Source organism: Tenrec ecaudatus, chromosome 8 (genome assembly GCF_050624435.1).
Source record: "Tenrec ecaudatus isolate mTenEca1 chromosome 8, mTenEca1.hap1, whole genome shotgun sequence".
Classification (NCBI taxonomy): domain Eukaryota; kingdom Metazoa; phylum Chordata; class Mammalia; order Afrosoricida; family Tenrecidae; genus Tenrec; species Tenrec ecaudatus.
The window spans coordinates 83,464,124-83,488,168 of record NC_134537.1 but is presented as its reverse complement, the minus strand read 5'-3'; the positions used below and the strand labels follow the sequence as shown (position 1 = coordinate 83,488,168).

The window sequence follows — 24,045 nt, the reverse complement described above, 5'->3', positions numbered from 1 at the left end:
CGTAGCAAAATCAGCTGTAGGCAGATCTAAGAAGCATTCCTGTAAGTCTTCCAGAGAGAGACTAGAAAATGGCACCTGGTCCCTCAAAAACAACTCAACGCAGCCATCAACCCAACGACCTCAACAAAAAAAACAAGAGAAACAAAAGACAAAGGCAGAAGATGTCCTGAACATAGCAACATACATAGAAGAAGCAGACATTGAGATGCCATACAAAGAAGCTCTCAGAATGCTGCTTGGAGCCATGCAGGAGATGAGGGAAACAATACAGAAAAAGGATGAAATGATAGAGGAGATAAAAGACATATACCAAAGGGAAATACAGGAGCTTAAGGAGCAGATAACGAAAAATCGGTAGCAGAATCATGGTCCTTGAGAATCGATTGGAGGAATCAGAGAACCGCATCAGTGACTTGGAGAACAGCCAAGCAGACTTTAATAAACGTGAACAAAAATCTAATAAGAGCATCAGAGAAGCCGAAGAAAACCTAAGAGCTATGTCTGATGCTATGAAGCGGAACAACATTAGAATTATTGGCCTACCGGAGGAAGACACATCAAAGCAGCCCCTGAAATCCCTGTGGAGCACAGTTCTACTCTGATGCCCCTGGCATTGCCAAGAGTTGAAATGGGCTCCATGCACCCAGGTTCGAATGCTGGCTCTGGGGTAGAATTCTTGCCTTTCGTGTGGGAGGAAGGGGTTCAATTCCTGGACAATTCACCTCATGGAGAGTCATCGCCCATCTACCAGGGGAGGCTTGACAGTTGCTATGCTGCTGAACAGATTCCAGTGGAGTGTTCGGACTAGGACAGGCTAAGACAGGCCTGGTGACTTCTGGAAATCAAATGAAACCCCTATGGGTCCAAGCCCCTTGTGCCCGAGCTCCCAGGAGGCGGGGCTGACTCCCTGGCCGCCAACACCAATCCCTGATGTTCTCAAGGGGTGTCATGTTTGGAACAAAAGCGAGGGAGATGGGAGGCATGTGGAAGAAAGACAAGATAGTTCATGCATTTTGTTCTGGTCCTAGTGGTTACATGCTGGGCTGCTAACGGCAAGGTCAGCAGTTTGAAACTGCTAGAGGCTCCTCAGGAGAAAGAGGAGGCTTTCTATTACCATCAAGAGTTAGTCTGGGAAACGCACTGGGGCAGTTCTGCCCTGCCCCATAGACTCCCTGAGTCAGTATCGACTTGCTGGCAGTGAGGTTTGGTTTTTTTTTCTTTAGTAAGTTCTGGTCACCCATTTTTTCCTGCTATGAAGTCTAGATTAATAACTGGCATTACACATGGCAACAAGACACTCCCCATCGTGGTAAAAGCTGCAGGGTGGAGGGGACTTAGAAGTGGGGATGAGGAACACGTGCCCTTCCTTCTTGTTGAAAACAGAAAACATTTCCTAACAGTGGCACCCACAGCAAGCATTTTTTCCATGACCAGATTTAAGTTTTGTCTAGCCCAGACCTTCCATGCCTGCCCAAAGACTCTTCTACAGGAAATCTCATTTGAGAATGTTAGGCAGCCTCGTTGGTGTGGAGTCCCTTAGCGATGGAGTACCAAGTTCAAAGTTTGGGCGTGTGTAAGATGATGTGACGGGTTTCTCCGCTGTAGTCCCCTGGCAGGCAGGGCTGGTGGATGTGGCGGGCCCCAGGCCTCCAGGCATCCTAACCTGTGGACCCTGCCTGGATCCCCAAAGGCTCAAGACTGACATATTCCCCCTTTAACACTGGGAAGAATCCAGTTCTCTTCTGAAATAATAAGCAACTGCTAGTTGTCTCTGTGTAAGGCCAACCACGGAGGCAGAAACCAGACTACCAGTCAGGACCCAGGTGGCCAGGCCTCCAATCAAGGTAGGGAACATCAGTACAGGGCTTCCATTTTCACTGCAGTGGCTAAAGGATGGGATTGATGCGGTCATAAATAACAATACTTGGAGTATCCACCCCCCCCCACTTAGATATGATCAACACCCACTCACTGAGCTGGGGAGCCAGTAAAAGCTACATGTTACTTCCAGAGCAGGCACACGCTTCTTTGCTGGTAACACACCAGAGGGTGTCAGCGAGATGCCAGGCACAGCCTGTTGTCTGGTTCCATCTGCTGGGGAGCAGACATACAGTCACAGCCACCCAGGTGGAGAGTTAGCTGTTCCCTCAATCCATTCAAACCACGAGAAAGGCAAACAGAGGCAACCAGTGTGAGATCGCAAAACAGAGGCATGACAAGGGGACTTCCAAAAGCTCATGGAATTAAAAGTTCATGGAATTTCCCCATGAGCTCTGTTAATGGGTAAAGGTATTTTCAAAGCAGAGAAGTGCTCCTAATATACACATGTGGGTTTCCGTGTTTTTCCTGTGTGAAAATTCTGATGTCAATCTACGTTCCCTATGTAGACTAATTCATGCAAAAGCAGAAGCCCCCAGAGACCAACTCGTTATAAGGCAGTCAAAAGGATGCCACTGTGGCCAGTGACCGGAGAGATATGAGGGGGCTTCAAAGTTTGTGGGAAAGTGGAATTAAAGGGGACTAGGGTAGTTACATCATTTCATGTCAACTCGAAGATATAACTGGATCAACTCAAAAGATAATTTAGCCTTATGGTGCCTCCTTATGGGCGTGGCCGTCTCATCTGGAGGGCCCTGAGAACCTCCCCTTCCCTCTGCCACCACCTTCCCGCTGGTAGACCCTGATTGCTACCAGGGCCCTGCGATGCTACCACAGCCATTGGATCCACAAGACTTTGTACCCACCAGCCTGATGATTCTGCATTCTGCTTCACTGCAAGTGTGTGTGAGTCTGAAGGACTTATGGACAAGTATCCAACTTAATGGATTTGATCTGGACTGGGCTGCTTGCTTGACATATTCTTGAGTTAAAGCGTATATGAGTGCCTCCAGATTTGTTTATAGTCAACCCAGCCGAAAACAGGGGTGTTCTTGAGGCCCCTGGTACAGAACCTGGGAGAAAGCTGAGGCTTTCTATTCTCAGTCTCAGAAACCCAGGGGCGCTAGGAGCTGTCATGGACTTGGCAGGTTTGGGTTTTTGATACATAACTCAAAGCATGTAAGCAAGCATGTGAGCACTGTTGGAAACTAGCTTGTTTGTGTGGCTCCCTTTCCTGGCCCCCACTCTGAAAACACTAAGTCATCTGATCATGTGTTCTTTCTCCCTTTAAGGGAGGTAAAAACCAGCAAAAGAAAACAGCTCTCGGTGGGACCAGTCAGCAAGCCTCCGCAGGTGCAGTGTCATCCTGGTCAAAATCTCAGGTGGGTCTCTTAAGAATTAGGGGTTAAGGAGGAAGTTGGAAATTCCAACTCTGGAGCTCAACACCATGGCCCTTTGAGCGGAGGCTCTTCAACCCTCTTCCTGGAATCCTCAGGTTTCCCCCCTCTCTCCACTGACTTGCTCCTCTCTTCCTGCCCCACAAAGAACCATTTATAAAGAGCATCAGCAAGTGGTGCAGGGTCTTTCCCCTTAAGCACACATCACATCTGGAAGACTGAGCTTTGAAGAAAAAACTAAAGGGAAAGCCCTGCCCCCAACCACACGTTCTATTCAAACTGTAAGCGTTCATATTTTGTACAGCAGTCTCCTGGGATATGGTGGAATTGCAGTCGACCTCTTGCTATTGAAATTATTTAACGCCAGTGTGTCCTGGCAGAGCAAGAGCTTGTGTAGTTGAACTTGAATGTGAGCAACAACACAGCTGTCCTGGTTTCTGAGCTGTCATATTCACTGGGGTTGGGTGGAGATGCCACTCAAACGGAGTCTGGGGTTTCTTCCAGGTTCTCGCTTACACTTTTGACTATAGCTTGGTGGCTTAATGACCTTCTTAAAAATCAAAAGGTCACCCATCCTCGAACTATGATCATTTTCCCTAGGGAATTTATTATGCACTCTGCTGCACACCAGCCTGTGCGATCACGAGGCGTCGAAGGGATCATCAGAACAGAAACATCTTACCAAAGTGAACGAGGGGGGAAGTGCAGAGTGGAGACCCAATTGTGGGCCACTGGACATCCCCTTGCAGAGGGGTCTAGGGGAGGAGACAAGCCAGTCAAGATGCAATGTATTAACAATGAAAAATACAACTTTCCGCTCGTTCCCAAATGCTTCCCCCCCTATCATGATCCCAATTTTATCTTACAAGTCTGGCTAGACCAGAGTTGTACACTGGTGCAGATAGGAACTGGAAACAGGGAATTCAGGGCGGATGATCCCTTCAGGACCAGTGGTGAGTGGCGATACTGGGAGGGTAATGGGACAGTGGATTGGAAAGAGGGAACTGATTACAAGGATCTACATGTGATCTCCTCCCTGGGGGACAGACAACAGAAAAGGGGGTAAAGGGAGACGTCGGAAAGGGTAAGATATGACAAAATAATAATTTATAAATTATCAAGGGCTCATGAGGGAGGGGGAACGGGGAGTGAGGGGGAAATGAGGAGCTGATGCCAGGGGCTTAAGTGGAGAGCAAATGTTTTGAGAATGATGGCAATGAATGTACAAATGCACTTTACACAATTGATGTATGGATTGTGATAAGAGTTGTATGAGCCGCTAATAAAACAATTAATAAATAGAACAAAGGGAAAACACACAGACATGACTGACGACGATTTCAACTCTCAGCCACCTATAGGGCTTCTCATGCCGGAAGTCTTTACGAGAGTGGATAGGCTCTTCTTTCTCCTACAGTGACTGTGCAATCGAACTGCCAACGTTTCTGTGAGCAGCAGTTACCTGGCAGCACCAGAAGACTGCAGTATCAAGACTCAGAAAACACGGGGCAGTTGTTCCAGCAGACATACTGCCACTCAGCTGGATTCTCCCCAAAGGCCGTTCCTGCTTTGACATGCAGCTTCCGGTCTCCTGACAGACACAGCTGAAGCACGAGCCTTGGTCTTACTTAACCCGGGGCCTGAGCTGCTCGCTTGCTCCCTCTCCAATCCTGCTTTGCCTAGAGGGGAAAGGAAACAGCCAGCACTGAGCAGCTCCAAGGGCTCACCACAATGTAGGTGCTAAGAGTGAGGTATGTGCACCTTAGAAGGACCCACCACTTGAGATCAAAAGGGCAGTTTTTACCCAAGGACAAAGTTCAGGTTAGGAGAGGAGTGGAAACAGGAAACAGAGAGGAAGTGAGACCGAGATGTTATGAGATGAAACAGTATGTATGCTCATTGAATGTGAAAGTGATCTTCTGTTCTGTACACCTTCACCTAGTTCACAGGAAAGTCTGTTTTACAAAATGTGATTGCAGGGTACAAAACGATGAACTCACCTAAAGAACAAGGGGCTCAACCAAACCGCTCACCTGCTGCTGCTTATGCCCAAATCCCGGACCCCAGTGGAATGGCCTGGCGGATGCAAGGGCATGGCACTCCTGATCCTTTCTGGTTCTGGCCCAACGATGGTGAGGCCAAAAGACCTAGCCGGTGCGTGAGAAACACGAACTCTCAGCCACTCAGCATGCGAGCCGGGTGTGCGGGGCATGACGGGGATGGGTGGTGGAAGTGGAGGCCAGTGGGAAAGGCATCCAAAGCGGGGAGGAGTCAGCAGAGGTAGCGAAGGGTTAGTGCCAGGGCACAGCTTACACACGAGCACCAACAACAGAATTTTTCTACGGGAAGTTCAGGAAACATGCCAACAGAAAGAAAGGAGGTGACTTGGCACAGCATCTCTATCCTCAAAAGAAAAGGTGTCTGATTTTAAGACACAAAGACAAAAAACAGACACAAAGAGGAGAAACCATAGCAGAGGTGAGGGGAAATTAGCATGGGAGAAATGCAAGGTTTAGCGAACTAGGAATTAAGATATGAGAGGTGGCATTGGCATTTTTAACCAGCATAAGCTGAGTTATTAAGGGTTTAAGATATGGATCTTAGGTCTCCCACACTACAGTAAGAATAACATTTTTCCAGGTGTGTGTGTGTGTGTGTGTGTGTGTGTGTATCCACAATATCTGTCATGTGGGGTACTGGTCGTGAAGTGGTTACACGTTGGGCTAGGATCTGCATGGCTGGCAGTTCGAAATCAGATAAGACTGGGTTTTCAACTCCCATTACCAGTTAGTCTTGGAAACCCACTGGGGATCACTATGAGTTTGCATCAACTCCATGACCGTGAGGTTTCTTTGGGTGGGGTACAGAGGAGTCCTGCAGCAGAAGAGAGGCACAGGGAAGGCTGGAGGCAAATCTCCCCACTTTTAAATGCATAGAGCAGAGCCTCACCAGTTCTTAGGACATTGCTGCAGGAAGGCAGTCTTAAGGAAGAAACACTGCTACTTATTTTCCCTCAATCAAGGGAGAAGTCGTTCACTGTCACCCAGTGGCCAACTGGTCTGGATGCAATTCTCCACAAGGCAGAGAGTGATACCCCTGCAGAACCCAGCAGTGATCCTCTGACACCTGGGTTTACAGCCAGATCATACTCGACACCAGCTAAGGAGGGTTTGAACAAGCAAATGCTAAGAATTCACATGATGATGTTCTTCAAAGTAAAAAGTGATACTTTATTTTTAGTGCAGAACACCAACCCAAATATTATACATGTATGCGCACACACGCACACACTCACTCACTAATCTCTGGAGTTGTCTTCTGTACCTCCTCAAAAGCTGACCACAGAGCAATGTCTCAAAGGAAATTTCCAGTTCAATCCAACAACTTAAGCTCTACTCAAAGACCAGTCTCCGGGCTTATTCACAGTTCCAAAGTGCTGCCAGACAGAGCATTTCTCATAGGAGGAGAGTTTTTCTCCTTCGGGCCGCATGAGAATCCAGTTCAGAATACCGGTGTTGCCGTGGAACTCTGGGTGGGCTCTGCAGGGCTGTGAATTCCTATCCCTCCCACTGTGGGCCTTCGCTTGCTCTTTGCGGTCAGTGCAGGTTTCCCTTCAGGCCACCACAAAAAGGCACCTGCTATTGAGCATCGCAGTGGGAAGCAGGCGACATCAGTAGTCATGTTATATCTTAAATCACTAAATCTGCAATGAAGAAAGCTGGCCTCTCAGGTTGCAACTCAAACGTTATTTCACGGTAAATAGATTATTGGGCAGTCTGGTGAAATCCGATTCTTTGGGGGGTAAATAGCTGATTATAAGGTAAGCTTTTATTTGCGCCACATCCCAAGACACAGTTCAGGTCATCTACACCTCCAGATGATTCACCTCCTCCAGGCTCAACACTGATCACAGCAACTCCCTCTGAGCTGCTTTAAGAGGCAGGCGCTCGCTCAAAGGAAGCTCGGAGGAGCTGCGAGTCTGAGGAGCACTGTGCTGGCAGGCAGAGTGAGACAGCACAATGAAACAGGAGCACTGAAGCCAGTGACCTTCAGAAGATGCCACCAGCATCGTTCGGGCCCAGAGGCCTCGATGCTTTTTTATTTTTCCTAATCAGGGGTGAGAGAACATTCACATATATCACCCACCAACACAATCTTCTCAACAGAGGGAACGATATAAAAAATTTGTTAAGAGTCATTGTTCAAGGGGAGACCAAATAAGAGACATATTTTTCAGAGTTAGTTCTTTCTAAGTCTAACTTAAAAACAAAACAAAACAAAAAACACAAGGGCAGCCAACTTTCCGGATATACATGCTCTGGAAAAAATATTTTTACTTTCCTAAAGTTTTATGTCCTTTTGAAGTTCAACTGTATTTTATATATATATATATATATATCTGCTCCTTTTCTGTCTGTGAAAAAGAGAATTTTTAAAAAATCTCCCAAATCAATATTTGTGTAGAATGCAAGCAGAAGTTTGGTTGTTTGCCTTTTGGAATTCAGCGCACAGCAGATGTCAGGATGGCTGTAACTCCCTAAATTCACATCTTTCCAAGGTCCTCTGCTCCATTCACATGAATTCATCTGAATCATTGCCGTCCTGCAGGAAACAAGAAAAGCAAAAACATAAAAGCCTTGAAAACAAATAACTCCATTTTAAAAAAGACTTACCATTTGTCCTCCCCTAATTTCTGAATTCAGAGCGTAAAAAAGTGCAATAATAAAACCCACACATCGCTTATTCGCCGTCTTAAAGTGTGAGTTGCTCAGGATGGCGGGACTGGCAACTATGACATACTTTATGGTGTGTTATCACAGAACTTGATTACACAGCAACAAGTGACAAATGAGGTCCAAATTATGAAGCATGGCCCAGCTGGCTTTGTGAGAGATTGAAACAAGTTAAGAAAATGCAACTGATCCTTCAATAAACATGCCGCACTACGCCAGCCAGCCAGCCCACAATGCTGCCGCGGCGCAATGGTTCTTGGCACCCTGCTTCTCAAGCTACGAGGCTCGCCCAATGCCATTACTCTGCGCGACACGCTGCAGTTAGTCTTTTGTCTCTGATGTAAGAAAGTAATTAGGGAATTAAATACAGATTAGTTAACAAGTCAGCGACACTGCCACGTTTCTGACCAAAACAAACAACAGAGCTTATGTGACAGCACAGCGAGGAAAAAGGACAACCGTGGGTGCTTGACCAGGTGCACACAACTGTGGAGCGCCAGGCTCTTTTCTGGGAGAGGGCACGCCCTAAGCAAACGGCTCTGAAAGTCAGCATCACCTGACGGGAGAGGTTCTGGTACATGTGCTTTAAAGTCACAGCACGACCGTGCTTGCCTTCCACTGTCTCCCATCAAATACCACAAGAGAGAAAGGGAGAGTGGGAACGCTCACAGTGTGTACGTCTAGTTCCTTATCCGCCATCGTGCAAACATAGAGGGAAGGGTGAGAGTCCAGTGGGAAGCAATGGTTTCTGGGCAGGCTGCTTTCACCCTCAATTTCCCTCTCAGGGAGTGGGTTCTCCTTTCAACTGGCACAACCAACTGAGGCGACAGTGAGAAAGCTTCAGAGACTCACACCGAGAGCAGACTTGTGTGTACATGACAGCCAGGCACGTTGACTCTGAGTACCGTAGGTCCTCCCTATGCTGGAAAGGGTCAGCAGACTAATGTATGTTTAAATCTCCACCACGAGGCTACAGAACTTAGCAAGTTATCTAGGTTAGTGACAATGAAGGTCCACCATTCCCTGGAAAGGCTGCAAAATCTGCAAAGGGCTCTACTGTGGCTTGGGGTAACCTGAAAAACACACCTGGGACCCCAAAGACTTTATTGTTTGCACGATTGTCAGTATGCTTTTCAGTATAACAAATAGGTTTCATTTATACATATAAAATGGTAAGCAAATAAGGGCTGTTTAAAGTAATGGTTCCTGATGGCTCCTTTACAAGGGATTAGGAATTGCTGAGAATTATCTTAAGTGGGAGACTGGGAACCCCGAAATAAAAATAATGCCATAATGAAAGACTAATACTGTCCCCAATGAACTTGTATAAATTAACTAAAGATCAATCCTCTCTTGAACTGAAAAACCCCACTGAACATATGGCCAAGTTTGATCAGAAAGGGTTTGTATCTAACAAGAAGGTTACAAAAGAGATCTGAAATGACTTTTTTTTTTAATGAGATACTAGCCCTTAAAGCAGCAGTTTCCAACCTTCCTAATGCAGTTCCTCGTGTTGTGGTGAACCCCAACCATAAGTTACTTTTGTTGCTACTTCATAACTGTCATTTTGCTACTGTTATGAATCGGGCGACCAAGCGAGCCCTGTGAAAGCATCGTCTGACACCCAAAGGAGTCGTGACTCACAGGTTTGAGAACCACTGCCTTAGAGTCTCTACCAGACCTCCCGCTGGGAGAGGGTATAAAACCATCTGAGAACAACGGGTCTGGGGGAATCGGGCGCACAGGAAGGAGGGTCACGAAGGGAGGGTCTGCTCAACACCGCCACTCGCTAATCCCGGAGCTTTTAACACCCATCACCAGGCAGTGTGCGTGCATGGCTGCGCACATATCGGAACATTTACATTCCAGGTGAGGGGACTGAAAATGTAACATGGGTGCAGATTTCTGAAGGGTAATGCTAAAAAGTAATAGAAAGCTTTATTAAGCAACAATATCCACAACAGAAAATAAATGTGGACTGTGATAATTTTAACTGTTCAATTATTTTAATAGTTTCAAGAAACCTAAGCACAATGCTTCCCAAAAAGAATAACTTTGGATATTTTATGAGACGATGGTTTCTATAGAGACTATGGACCCTGATAGTAATGACTACTTTCATCCATCCACCGGAGCCCTGGTGGCACAGTGGTTAAGTGCTCGGGCGCTAACAGCAGGGTCAGCGGTTCTACGCCACCAGTTGCTGCTTTGGTAGGGATTGCCTCAGACATCCTGTGGGCGGTTCTTCTCTGTCCCCTAAGGTCTATGGGAGAGAACTGACTCAACGGCAACGGCTGGTCCTTCCCGCCTCTCCACACAGTAACAGTGCCGAGGAAGGCCCGACTTAGAACTATCCCATGAACAGTACGTACGATGGATCCTCCTTCAGAGAGGTGAAGTAAGCTTACAAGTTATAGCCAACTGGTAAATGTTCACTTACATTTGAACTCAGGGGCGAGTCTGTAAACGTCACAATCAAGGCTCTATTTAATTACGGATGCTACTCTGCAATTTTTAGGAATAAACTATAAAGGAGGTTCTCTGATTCATCAAGGAATCTCTTAAGTTTAGCTCTGCATAGAGAACAAGGATATGCTTACTCATTTTCATAAGGATATATAATTAAGACCTAAAACTCCTATTAACACTTCCAGTGGGTTAAATATGGAGTTTAAATGGATGACCATTAAAAGATCTTAAATTCTGTTATTTCCACATATCTAAGCAGTACTGTTAACAGTGCTTTCTGCAATGATGAAAATGCTCCATATATGTATTGCTCAATATGATGTCCATGAGTCATGTGTGGCTGATAAACAGAATTTTTAATGAAATTATAAATAGCCACTTGGAATTAGTGGTACCACAGTGAACACACAAACCTAAGCATCTATACCTGTCAACCATATCCTAATACATGAAACAGCCCAGATAGATCCACTCAGTTTCTACTTCCTGCAATGAATATTCAGTAATGGTTAAATGGCACCATCCCCAGAGATTTCAACTAAGTTTTGGTAAAGAAAAGCTGATTCAGGAGAACCCTGGTGGGCTCTATTTCTTGCCACAATCCCAATGATCACTAGCGGTCCTGTGCCATCGCCCATTTCTCTTCACCCTACATCCAGAGGGACAGGTACCAAAAGAACTGGTTGTGCCCCGTCGGACACAGTGTGAGGCCTCAGGGTTAGTGATGGTATCTGAACTCTTCAGGTGGTCACTGCGTTCTTCCTCTCTGCCAGCAGGGTGCCCCGTCACACAAATGCGTGGCTTCAGAAGAGTCTTGTACGGCAAGCACTATCACATCACTCTAGGGTGCAGGAGGAGAAGAGAGTGTAGAAGAACACTTGGTGTGAGAACGGCCCACGGAGAAGCAGCGGCCATGTCTGGTCCACCTCTGCAGGACTCTCTGATGGCAAACCACGCCAATGCCCATCCACAATGGTCCCTGGCTCAATGATCACAAACCCTTAGACACATATTTTAAGGTACAATATGACAGCAAACAACTTGAGTGAATATACCTGATTTGAAGACATATTCTCAGCTTTCATTAGTGATGAGTAGCTCCTAGAAGAAAAAGCACACTTAAGATCAGGGTATCCAGTCAATGCGCACTTCACGGACACTTACCATGTATCTAGTATTGCACACGATCTTCAGGGAAAAAACAAGACACAAAAGCTATTAGATATGATCTATATCCTCAAGGAGATGACATATTATTTTTTTAATCTATAAGCAAGTAAAATATACACAGTATCTGGTGGCAGGCTGCTAACCGAAGAGTCAGCAGTTCAAAGCACCAGCCACCGCCCAGAAGAAAGATAGGGGCTTTCTACTCCTACGAAGCATTACTGTCTCAACACCCCACAGGAGCAGGCCGGCCTGTCTTATAGGGTCTCTATGAGTCAGAATCAACTCGATGGTACAGAGTTTGGTTTTCCGCTCCGCTTACAAAATACTTTCTGAGACGCTACTTCATGTCACCTTCACATAACGTTGAAAAGGTCAAGGTGGGATTATTTCTACTTTTGGGAAGAAGATATTAATCTATAACCAAGATCAGAAATCTTAATTGCTGAACTTTTCAGAACTGCGAGTAAATGCTATACAAAGTCAAAGGAGGGTAGTCATCAGGGTAGGCCGGTAACTGTTGGGACACCTTTTCACATAAGGAGACAGAACTCAAACGGAGACTCTAAAATGGGCAGGAAGAGTGAGGAGGGCATTGCAGACCCAGGGAACAGAGAGGATATTTCCAACATTTCCAAGAGGAAGCCAACTCCGGGGGAGTGTAAAATGCATAGAGGATAAGAGGTTTGACTGTGGACCTGGGTATGCGAGCCTACTTCCGTGAGTTAACACAGTCTGATCAACAAGAACCCACTACACATTCTCTACACAGCAGAGAAAAGGTATACTGAAAGCAGCACATATTTATTAAACAACCATGAATAATACATATTTATTAAACAATTACTAGCGTGAAAGGTCTCTTAAAAATACATTTGGCTATGTTAGTAGAGAATAACAGCGATACAAAATAATTTTCAAGTCATTCACATTGGACTTGGTCGGTTTTCAAGGACTGTGTGAGCCTGAATCTCTAATTATAAAACTGTGTTTTTCAAAACTAAACTGCTGTTCAGCTAAGCAGATCTGAAGAGTCTAGCATATCGGGGGACTATTTTATTTATTTGTCATCTCGTTGCTACAATAATAAATTTAAAAGACAAGCAGATCAGCTAAGAATAACAAAATTAAGTCATTCACTGATTATCCTTTATGTCCTAGGGCACCATGCTAAATCCTTTATAAGTCACTGCAATTTCCACACCAGTTTTAAAAGGCATCGAACATTCTCCTCGTCTTAACAGAGAAGGAATCAGGAGAAGTTTAGTGTTCGGTATCTTACAGCTAACACGTGGAAAAGCCAGGTTTTAAACTCTGGCCTGACCCCTAACCTCATCCTCTTTACATCCCCAGCCTGCTGCCACATGACCAATCTAAGAGCATGAGTGCATGGGTGCTACAGCCAAGACGTCAAGCTTTCTGTATCGAGCAGTTTGAAAAAATAAAAAAGGAAATGTTAAATTGAAAAGACAATGTGCTTTATTTTGAAATGTAGTGATAAGATACCCAAATTGATGGGACCTTTAAAATTGTTAAATCCTTTGATGAGAGAACTGTGATTGTTAGAGAACAAGGACATCTACAGAGAGGTATGAATTAAGTTATGCTTTCACATCTCAGAAGTGACAGACTCGTTAACATAAAGAAAAGCTTTATTTCCTAATGGGGACTATATCCCTATCCAAATAGGGCATTTCTTAAGCCAATCACTTCTGAGATACAAAAGAGCCAATCAGGTAAAGGAAGCAAGCACTGATGCGGGTAGGCAGATGCCACCCAGGCAACAAGGGCCTTATCCTGGAGCTGACCGAGGGGGACTTCCCGCAGTCAGTGTCCTGAATTCAGACATCTAGCCTTCTACCCACCAATCTTTCTTAAGATATATAAGGAAGTCTGAAGCAGTAGGGTCAAGACTTGGCAAGATAGTTTGTTCTGGATACGAGATCATTCCCAAAGGTATATGTTCACAAATTATGTTTACGGAAAATCATGGGGGTGGAGGGTAGGGGGTAAGATCGAAGAACTCTGACCAGAAGTTACAGAATTAATTTCTCGTTTTAGCAAAAAAACCTAGGGCTTTAGAGTCCAGTGTTACTACATACAAGGTGGCTTTAAAAAGTTCATGGAAAAGTAGAATGGAAATATTTCCCCCCACAAACCTTTAGAAGCCCCCTCATATTTGGCATCAGTTTAGTAGGCAGAATGATGATACTAGCAAAGATGACCGTGACCTAATTGCCCACACAGGTGAATACGTTACCATATGGGAAAGGACTTTGTAAATGCCAATGATTATGTTACAGATCCTGAAATGGGGACTCTATCAGGGTGGGACTTAACCATCTTAGTCCTTAAAGGCAGAAAAGGGATATGACTATAGAGGAATGGTCAGATACAGGGATGGTCAGGTGCTGGCTTCGAAGATCAAAGAAGGGGTCAGGACATAAGGAACGCAGGCAGCTTCTAGACACTGGAAAAGGCCAGGAAATGGATTCTCTCTGTGTGGCTCCAGAAAAGAACACAGCCTGGCTGAAAACTCTTTCAGCCCAGTGAGAGGTGTCAAACTTCTAAACTGAAGAACTATGAAATAATCAATGTGTGTTATTCCACAAGCCAAAAGTGCTTGGCAGTTTGTTACAGCAGCAATTAAATAATAATAATAATAAATATTGCCAGTATTCTCATAGCCTTTAAAAAGTCATTTTATCAGGGGCTCTTTATCACAATGCACACATCCATCCATTGTGTCAAGCGCATTTGTACACTCGTAGTCTCAAGGCCTTATGCACAAGATTCCCATGTGCAGACTTTATTCTCAATACTCCTCGTGGTTTGAAAATGCCGTGCTTTGGGGCAGCCCTTATTATATTGCTCACTCTAGCCTGTCAAAATTTAGAGAAAGGATTTTAAAGCCGCTTTAAGGGTTATTAACATTGGCCTGTAAGGGCAAAGAGGCGGCTGTCTGCCCTTGTGAGAGCAGAGACCCTATGGAATGGGCCTGTTCTGGTCGAGAAGGTCAATGAGTCACAATCAACTGGATGACACTGTGTAAGTGGGAAGCTTTGGCCTTGAGAGCCAAGATGATGTGGATAACGGCAGTGACCAGGATGATGAGGATGTTGGGTGCTATCAAGGCGATTCTGATTCATAGCAACCCCAAGCGACGGAACACAATTGCTCCACAATTCACTTCTTGACTGTGAGCTGTACCTGAACAGATCAGGGTTTTCTCCAGAATCCTGGGCGGCTTCAAAGTGCCAGTTTTCTAGTTAGCCGCTGAGCACTTAACTGCGACACCTCTAGCGTCATTCATGTCAGCACGTGGTCCACATCAAACACGTACAGCAGCTTTTCCTTTCCTGAGAAACTGCTACACCAAACTCCAAAGACAGCCTATGCTAATTTATTATATTTATGCTTACGTATCTTCAGAAATTAACTATGAATTATAACTATTAAAATTAGTTATAAATTATGGCTACTTTATGAGATTAGTTGTAAATATTTACTTTTAAAATTATTTCTTTAATTTTACACTCTCAAATCCTAATAAGGGCAATTAAAATCTATTTAATGAACACAATATAAAATACCTTCTTCTAATTCTTCTAAGGCTTTGAGCTTATTCTATGTCTCTCTCTGAACCAGTCTTCTTTGTCAAGCATTAAGATTAAGCAGCACTTAAAAGTCTCGAGAACAACACCACAGCTACAACCTACCGCAGTTCATCCATTTCTCTCTTCTTCTTCATTTCTTCCTTTTCTTTCCTTTTCATTTCCTGAATCTGGGCCTTTTTTTCATTCCTTTCTTCTCGGTCTCTGCACTCTTTCTCGGCAGCTAGGTCTGGGAACCTTTCCAGTTTGGTCTTTTCTAATCGGTTCAGAATTTCATTCACTTTCTTCTCCACTGTCACAATTTTTACCTTGGAGGGAAAGAGAGGAGAGAAATACTGCATCTTTATGATGTGCTTCCCCCCGCCTCCCCCCCCCCCCCAGGATAGGAGAGAAGGTCAGCAGCCAGGAACCCACTTCACTTCCCTTTAAAAACAGACATCATGCTCAGCCCTCAACAGCAGTGGCGTCAGGGAGAAAAAAGATGGCATGACGCCCAGTGTCCGGAGACCGTGTCCTTCAGTGGTGCAAACACTCACCTCCTTTTGCCTGTGAAAGCCTATCTGTCCCACATCCATGTCCGCTGTTTTCTTCAGGTTAGACCACGGTGTATAGACCACATTCACGTTGTTCATCTTGCAGCCTGCCAAGAGAGACTGTCTTCAACAAGCAGGCATGGTGAGACTGAGCCAGGACTTCCCTTAGCCTCTGGCAAACTAATCCAACAAAGGAGAAGGGTTAGCATGAACAAGCCGAATTACGTTGTTTCAAACCACCAAACACTGCCAAAAGCAACCCACAGAGAGAAAAAATGTGAAACTAAACTCAAGATGATAACAGAGTCCAGGCTTACAGGTGGACAGAGGGTGATGGAACCCCAAGACCAGGGTCCTTAGTCACCCTCACTCCACTTTCCAACCCAACAATACCCAGAAATAACACCAAAGCACACGCACACTTTACAGTGACCAACCATTGCAGATCCAAGGATAACATTCACCCAAGGAAAGGAGCAGGAACAGAAACAAAACCAACAGGGGCGGGTGTGGTAAGTAGACACTACATTAAGAGGAGTGGGGCAAGCAGTGGGTTGGAACAAAATGTGTAGGGACTGCTGAATGCAAAACTAATGACCTGCCCTGTAAACCTGCACTCAATTCACAATAAAAAATGGAAAGAAAAAGAAACCGCCAATCCAGAAAGGCAAATGGTAAAGCGGACACACTGAACAAACTGACCAAAGCCCGGGAGTGCTGCGTTACGAATGTCCCGTACAAACTCCTGCTGTGATGTTCAAAGCCCAAGGCACATGCAGGGGCTTGGAATAACTACCAGGAGCTACAAACACTGCTTTTGGAACCCTAGTTCAGCATTTGTATTAATACTGCATTGTGTTAACGATGGCATTTGTATATCTGAAGGGTTTCTTTAGCATGTTTATGCACAGAAAGGCACACTAGACACTATATACTATCACAAACATCTAACAGACATTAGATATGAACCATATCTAACTATTCTGACTTTTGGAAAGATCCGACTTAAAGACAGATTTAGGAACAGAATTTGTTCGTCATCCCGGGACTGTCTGTATTATGATGGAAAGCAAAGTGCATGGGTTAGGATCGCAGACATCTAAGAGAGCCCGAAAATGGAATGCAAAATGTGTTATTACTTTGTACATTTTTAAAGAGTGAATACGACCTAACAGGCTTTCCTCAGTTTCTCATTCTCAAAGGAGTCAATGAGGCAATAAAGGTCAAGCAACAAGAGAAAGCAAAGTCATGGCTTGGGGTTCAAGAGCCTCGCCTCGACCCTGGCCTGAGTACAAAGCAGCTGTGTCACTTCGGAAAAGTTCCCACGGGTCTCTAACTCTCATCTGAAGCACGAGGACACTGACAATTTGGTACGGTTTTTTTTTTATTATTTCTGTTAGCAGCAGAACCCATCTATCAAGGAAAATACGGAAGCAAATTAAGGTGAGATGCTGTGGCTGAAGGGGTGCCAGGTACCCTGTCCATTGCTCCTCCTCGTCCTTTTTCACCAGTTCCCTGCTCCCTCCACCCCCAGCAGCCTTGCAGACAGCTCCAAGGACCACCGTTTAGTTGCCGGGCTAAGCTCTCTAAGGCATTTTCCAATCTGATAGCAAATCACCATGTATAGTGGAAAAGTTGGTGATAACCATTTTATCTCAATGATTAAATTGGTTTCATGAGAAGTCGATAAAACAGCTTAGTAAACATGACTGAAGAGTAGAGTCTGGCTCAGGTTGTCTGCCTTCACGCCCAAGGTCGATTGCACAACGCTTCTGAAACCTTGGCCAGTTCCCTCACCTATGAAATGAGAGAAGTGAATACCGTTGAACAGTTGACAGATGAAGTCACCTGGAAGTTTTTAGCATGCTGCCAGGTATGTAATTGGTACTTAGCCAGTGTCAGCTGGCACTACTACACCGACTAGGTAGACCACGGTGCTTCGCCCTCCAGCTGGACATGTGGTGAGTGAGGAGGAGGAGGACAAAACCGAGAGCAGAGGAAACAATAGAAGCAACGAAGCAAGGCAGGCAAACCAAAACTGTTTGCTTTAGCTAGACTGTTAAATAGGCGGAGAGTAGTCTATCAGGTCACAGAGATGCCTCAGTGTCAGCTTATGAAGCTGGGACCTAAAATGCATAGGCATTGTGTTTTTAGAAAATGTAATCTGACAGATTTTAGGGTAAATGTAAAACAGGTGGACCAGATACTATGAGGATAAACACCGTTAACTTGAACTTTCTTGGTTCTGAGTAATAAAGATGGTCAACAAGAGCTGGCAATCTGTTAACTACACAGACAGAAATGGCCTGATCTTTGCAGATCTCATAGCTGGAGTCGACTTTTCTTTACTTCTCAGCACTTAACACCTGCAAGCAAAACCCTTATTTTTCTAGGTGAGCTATCACTATGGAAAGTCAGAGGAGAGAATCAAGTAATTCAACGTCATGGCCCTTTCACGCTCTTTTTGTTTTGTCTGGATTGACTCAACTATTAAGAGGATAAAAAGAAAAGCTGGCCTAAAAATAGAAAGTCCACAGAAATTTTAAAAATTAGTTTTGTTTTGATAATTTTATTGAGGACTCTTACAGCTCTTATAACAACACATACATCAATTGTATCAAGCACATTTGTACATATGTTGGCATCATCATTTCCAAAACATGTTCTTTCTACTCAGCCCTGGGTATCAGCTCCTCTTTTTTCCCCTCCCTCCTTCCCCCTCCCACTCTTGTGAACCCTTGATAACTTTTTATTTTCATATTTTACACCATCTGCTGTTTCCCTTCATTTCTGTTGAAACCCATGTTTCTGTTGTTTCTCCCCTGAGGTAGGGGGGTGTAAGTAGACTATTGTGATCAGTTCCTCCTTTCTCTCCCAACCCTCTACCCTCCTGGTATCGCTACTCTCATTATTGGTCTTGAGAGGTTTATCTGTCCTGGATTCCGTGTGTCAAGAACTCTTCTCTGTACCCCTGTACATGCGCTGGTCTAGCCGGATTTGTAAGGTATAACTAAGGTCATGACAGTGGGGGGGAGAAGCATTAAAGAAGTAGAGGAATAGTCTTATGTTTCGTCGGTGCTATACTGCACCCTGACTGGCTAATCCCTTCCTTGTGACTCTTCTATGAGGGGATGTCTAATTGTCTACAGATGGGCTTTGGGTCTCCATTCTGACCCCCTGTATTCGCACCGAAATGGTTGTTTGTTTGGGGTCTTCTCCACAGAAGTCTTTTTTAACAACGTCACGTGTATTTGGGAGCATGGAGAGGTGGCAAGGACATGTGAAAGAGATTACAAGACAGAAAAGTGGAAAAAAATGGCTTTTAGCTACTTTTTGTTCAACAGCTAAGATTTTATTTCTAATCCCTTCCTATGCATGTGAAAGCTAATAAATCAGGATGATTGAGGAACTAATGCTTTGAATTATGCTATCAGCAAAGATTACTGAATATTCCCTGGGCTGGCAGAAAAACAAACAACTCTGTGTTGGCAGAAGTACAGCCAGGATGCCCCTTAGAAGTGAGGATGTGCAGGCGTCGACTCATCTACTCTGGACATGTTATCAGGCTGGGCCAGTCCCCAGAGGCAGTAGCGGGTCAGCAAGAAAAGATCCTCGATGAGAGGAGCTGGCCCAGCAGCGGCCACCCTAAGCTCAAGTATAGCCATGACCGTGAGCACGGTGCAGAAGTGGGCAGGGTAGGGACCTACTCAACAGCCCAGGCTGTTATGGGCTGTGGTGTAAACCCTAACCTCCAAGTCTGTTCTGTTCATGTGGTAGGAACGGAATGGGGTGCATCTGGAGTAGACCTAAAGATGTTAAACAACTGAGCGGAGGGGGAGACAGGGTAAGAAGGCAGAAGTTGAGGAGACGAGAAGTGATGGATGGAGGGAAGAGGGAGGAGGGAGGCGGGGAGGGAGAGAGAGAGTAGGCACTCTGAATTCAGAAGACCGCCCAGCCTTTTATTGGTGGCGCCCTGGCCCTGGAGGTGCAGTCTTTACAAACTGGGCCGCTCACCACAAGGGCAGCTCAAAACCACCAGCGGCTTCCTACTCCCAGAAAGAGTGACCGTCTCGGAAACCCACGGGGGCAGCCCTACCCTGTCCTGTAGGGTCACTATGAGTCACCATCAACTCAATGATGGTGAGTTCAAGCCTTTTATTAGAAAATGATTGGTCTGTTGTTAAAACCATCCCCTCGTGGTATTTCCGTTACGGTAGCACTAGCTAACTAAGACAGATGATAACTGAAACTATTCGAAAAGTCTGTTCTACTCATAAAAACGGAATCTCCCTCAAATAAAGTCGGTGGTTGTGCAAGATAAGAAGTCCTTCGTTGGCCTCATATTAAAGCTCTCCACATAAGATCTAAGAAAGACCGTCTAAGTCAGCGGTTTTCAACCTGTGGGTCGTGACCCTGGGGTTCGAACGACCCTTTCACAGGGGTCACCTAATACTTCGTGCATATCAGATATTTACATTATGATTCATAACAGTAGCAAACTTAATTATGAAGTAGCAATGACAATACTATTATGGATGGGGGTCACCACCACATGAGGAACTGTATGAAAGGGTCACGGCATTAAGAAGGCTGAGAACCACTGCTTGAAGTAATGGTCCAAAAATAAAAAAGCAATGCCCAGCTCCTTCCTTGTGATCACCAACACCTGGTACCTATTATCGGTGGTTACCTGTCTGCTCATCTTTAACTTCCACCGAAACAGTTTTTCTTTCCAAGCCTCTGGATTATCCTTCAACTTCACATCAAACCAAACTTACTTCTACTCCATCTATGTGTATCCTATACCTAAAATCTTAGTGTATTCCCTCATAGCTGAAAACCTCCCTCTTAACCCCTCTCTCAACCCGAGCCACCCTCCGCCTCGACTCGGTACTGACCGCGTCAGTCTGGCACAGTAGAAATAAATTAGCACCAAGCAGGCCCAATCCTAAAACACTATGGCCAATTGCTTTCAACCCTCTTTACACCTGAGAAACTCTTGGAATTGTTTTTACTGAATTACCAATCCTCGGAGATCACCTGAGCTGCAGGGGCTTCAAATGCTCTCAGTTGATAAACCCCTGACTTGGATCAAAAGTGGAAGTAAAAGGATAGTTAAGATCAACTGACCTGATACCATCCACCTCAACTTAAAGAGAGAAAAATATGTACAGGAAGAAAAGATAGGAGGCGGAGGATAATGAATGGCTTAGAGACTTGAGTACTATAATCTAAAGATGGAAACAAATTATGGATTTATGGAAACAAAGACATCAACCAGATTTTTTAAAAGCCACGAAAACAAATGTTTTTGCTTATCTATGAATATAACCTACTTTCCAAAAGTCTTCGTATAAACATTTGCAGGGGGGAGGGGAGGGAAACTATCTAGACAACCTCCTTTCAAGGTAAGGAAATCAGAGTAACAAGCTGAACCTTAGATAGAGCTGTGAAAACCGGGGATGGAGGCTAGCTTTTAGTAATTTAATAAGTACCCAAACTGCTGTCGCAAAGGACAAAACACAGGAAAGACAAGCTACATGTCATTCCTAACAGAATCAGTTCAAGACTCAGAAGAAACCAAGGGGAACTCTGAAAGCACTGTAGGAAAACTGACCTTGGATACTATTGGCCTTCACAAGGTGCGCGCAGTCCGTCAGCACTTCCTTTGGAATGTCTTCTATGCTCTCGCCCTGGACACAATGATAAAACACACGGCCCCCACCTTGTTATGGACGGCCATCAGAGCGCCCGCAGAACTCCTGCTATCTCAATAGGCACTGTCTTATTAAAAGCAAGGGCACTTTCAACTGATGCACAGCCCACTGGAAAATAAAGGAGGCTTACTGTTACCTATGATGGGCATGTTTATTTAACCTAAGAGGTAGTAATAGAGACAATACTAGAAATTTAACAGTGGGAAAGAAAGCAGCATGTAAAAGAAAAATGCCCAAACGCGAGGGGGCTTCAGAGTTTGTGGAAAAGCGGACAGCACAACTTCCACACGCCTTGTCATGACCCCTCGCATTAGGAGTGATTGTGTCTGAGTAGTTTGGTTGCTGTCCTTCTGCACTCTCGTTTCAGAAACTATTTTGACAGCTGCAAGTCCTATTTTTGACAGATGGTAGTTGGCTTAGTTGAGGTCCCCGCATTTCTTTCAAAGAAACAGCATGTAGTTCTGGGTTTTAAGCATCTGGAAGGTCATCTGTTTTTATCAGAGGAAACATTCTTGAGTCAGATATCAAGCCCTTCTCCATGATGGCCTCCATGTCTCTCACGGAAATGCCCCAGAGCAGCGGTTCTCAACCTGGGGGTCATGACCCCTTGGGGGGGGGGCGGTCGAACAACTCTTTCACAGAGGTCGCCTGATTCATAACAGTAGCAAAATTACAGTTATGAAGTAGCAACAAAAATAATTCTATGGTTGGAGGTCACCACATGAACTGTGTGAAAGGGTCACTCCATTAGGGAGGTTGGGAACCCCTGCCCTCGAGTCTGCAAGTCCCCAATCTCTTCAAGGGATCTGTTCTACAAAAGAACCCTTGTTAGGATCCCCCCCACTCCTACCAAGGAGAACCATGGCCACGTTATAATGGCTAACTGCCATCTGAGCGGACGTTTTATTGTACATTGTAGAGAAAGATATTAAAGGACAAAGTGAAGGGCATTCCAGCAGGCTGTTTCTGCAGAAATAAAACTCCCTGGTCAGGCAACTTGTCATTCCTTTTAAAAAACTTTGAAAGCTTCCTACATAATCTTTAATGGCCATGATTTAATGCTATACGAAAAAAATAAACAGACTTTCCAAAAGAACAATGCCCACCCCCCACCTTGCCCTCAAGGCGACAGCAAGTGGAAATCAATGCAGCTAGGACTGGAAAGAACTAACACTTCTACCTGGGAATGAAATAGGCCACCTAACTAAATGTTTGAGATGAACTAAGTTTATTCTCTTGCATTTCTAATTTTAGTTTTAAAGTTTTAGGTAGAAATCTCTCAAATGCAAAATCTGACCCACTCACTCCAAAGAAGTGGGACTTTCTCAAATACATAAAATTTTGACACAATACAAGTCTGCCACCACTTCACTACTCTGAAGACATTATTTCATCCTATCTCTACAGCTCCCTTATCATTTAGAGAACTCTAGATTTAACATCTCCTTGATAATATAAACATCACCATTGTTAATTTCATCCATGACACTGGGCTATCTAATACGAACATCACACACTTCTGAAATAAGTAGAAACTTGTTGACACTTTATTCAATGTCCAGCTTTCAAACACACCAGGCAACTGAAAAATGGCCTGGGCCACGCACTCCTTACACCTCAAAGTGACATCCTTGCTCGTCAACTCTTCAAAGAGGTCTTATGTGGCAAATCTGACCAATGCAATACACCGTTTGATTTCTTGACTCCTGCTTCCATGAGCAGATTGTGGATCCAAGCAAACTGAAAGGCTTTTCCGTCTGTCATGATGCCATTTATTGGTCCCACTGAGGACTCTGGTCTTCTTACAGTGAGCAGTAATCCACACAGAATAGTGCATGGGTCCTTGTTCTTCGTCTAGCAAGCACCTCAAGGCCTCAGGCTTTCACCGAGAAGGTTGTACCGTCTGCACCGTGCATGTGTTTAGTAACTGAGAAATTCGCATGGAGTCCTAGCTAGACAAGGGAGGAGACTCCATTTCCACACCAGCCCAAAGTCAAATGCCACAAGGCACAGGACTCCATGCCTCCACGCTCCATCTTGCTTTATTCTGACACACACTGTGCCTCCCACCGCCCTCTACTTCTTTGCTGAGCTCCATAATTTACTGCAAGGCCACAGAGAACTCACATACGGCACATATGACAACGAGGGTTTACTAGGGAAGTTAACAGGTTAGCCCAAGCGGGATCCTAAGACATTAAGGGTAGTCTTTGGTCCACAGCAGCACCTCTTCAGCCAGCAGCCAAGTCTCCCTCCGCTCCACAGCCTCTCGGTCATACTGCCTCTTGGCTTCTGCCTCCGTGGGCCAGGAAGTCAGTCTGCTCTGCCTCAGTTTCATTCTCAGTACTGCTCCTCAGGTCTGTCCCGGTCTCCTTGTGTCAACCTCTGGTTTCAGCATGGCATAACTTGGGGTGTCCCTGACTCCCTTGAAAGAGCTCTTCGAGTGACTCTTCTTTCTCGATGGTACTGGGAGTTCCTCTGCTCAACTCCGCCCCACACAGAAGAATGGCAACCAACACTCACCAACGCCTTCAATC

At 45.0% G+C, this 24,045-nt stretch overlaps 1 protein-coding gene across 3 annotated transcripts in view; it reads right to left on the bottom strand.

Moving 5' to 3' along the window:
- Window positions 1–7,712: 7,712 nt before the first annotated feature.
- CCDC25 (coiled-coil domain containing 25) overlaps window positions 7,713–24,045 on the bottom strand; it is a 42,050-nt gene continuing 25,717 nt past the window's right edge. For all 3 annotated transcript variants that reach the window (XM_075556474.1, XM_075556475.1, XM_075556476.1), the window contains 5 exons: window positions 21,409–21,484; window positions 15,795–15,898; window positions 15,364–15,566; window positions 11,533–11,578; window positions 7,713–7,877 (listed from right to left, as the gene is read on the bottom strand). In XM_075556474.1, the coding sequence (XP_075412589.1) occupies window positions 7,848–7,877; window positions 11,533–11,578; window positions 15,364–15,566; window positions 15,795–15,898; window positions 21,409–21,484 (459 nt within the window). In that variant the 3' untranslated portion in view covers window positions 7,713–7,847. The remainder of the gene's footprint in view (window positions 7,878–11,532; window positions 11,579–15,363; window positions 15,567–15,794; window positions 15,899–21,408; window positions 21,485–24,045) is intronic.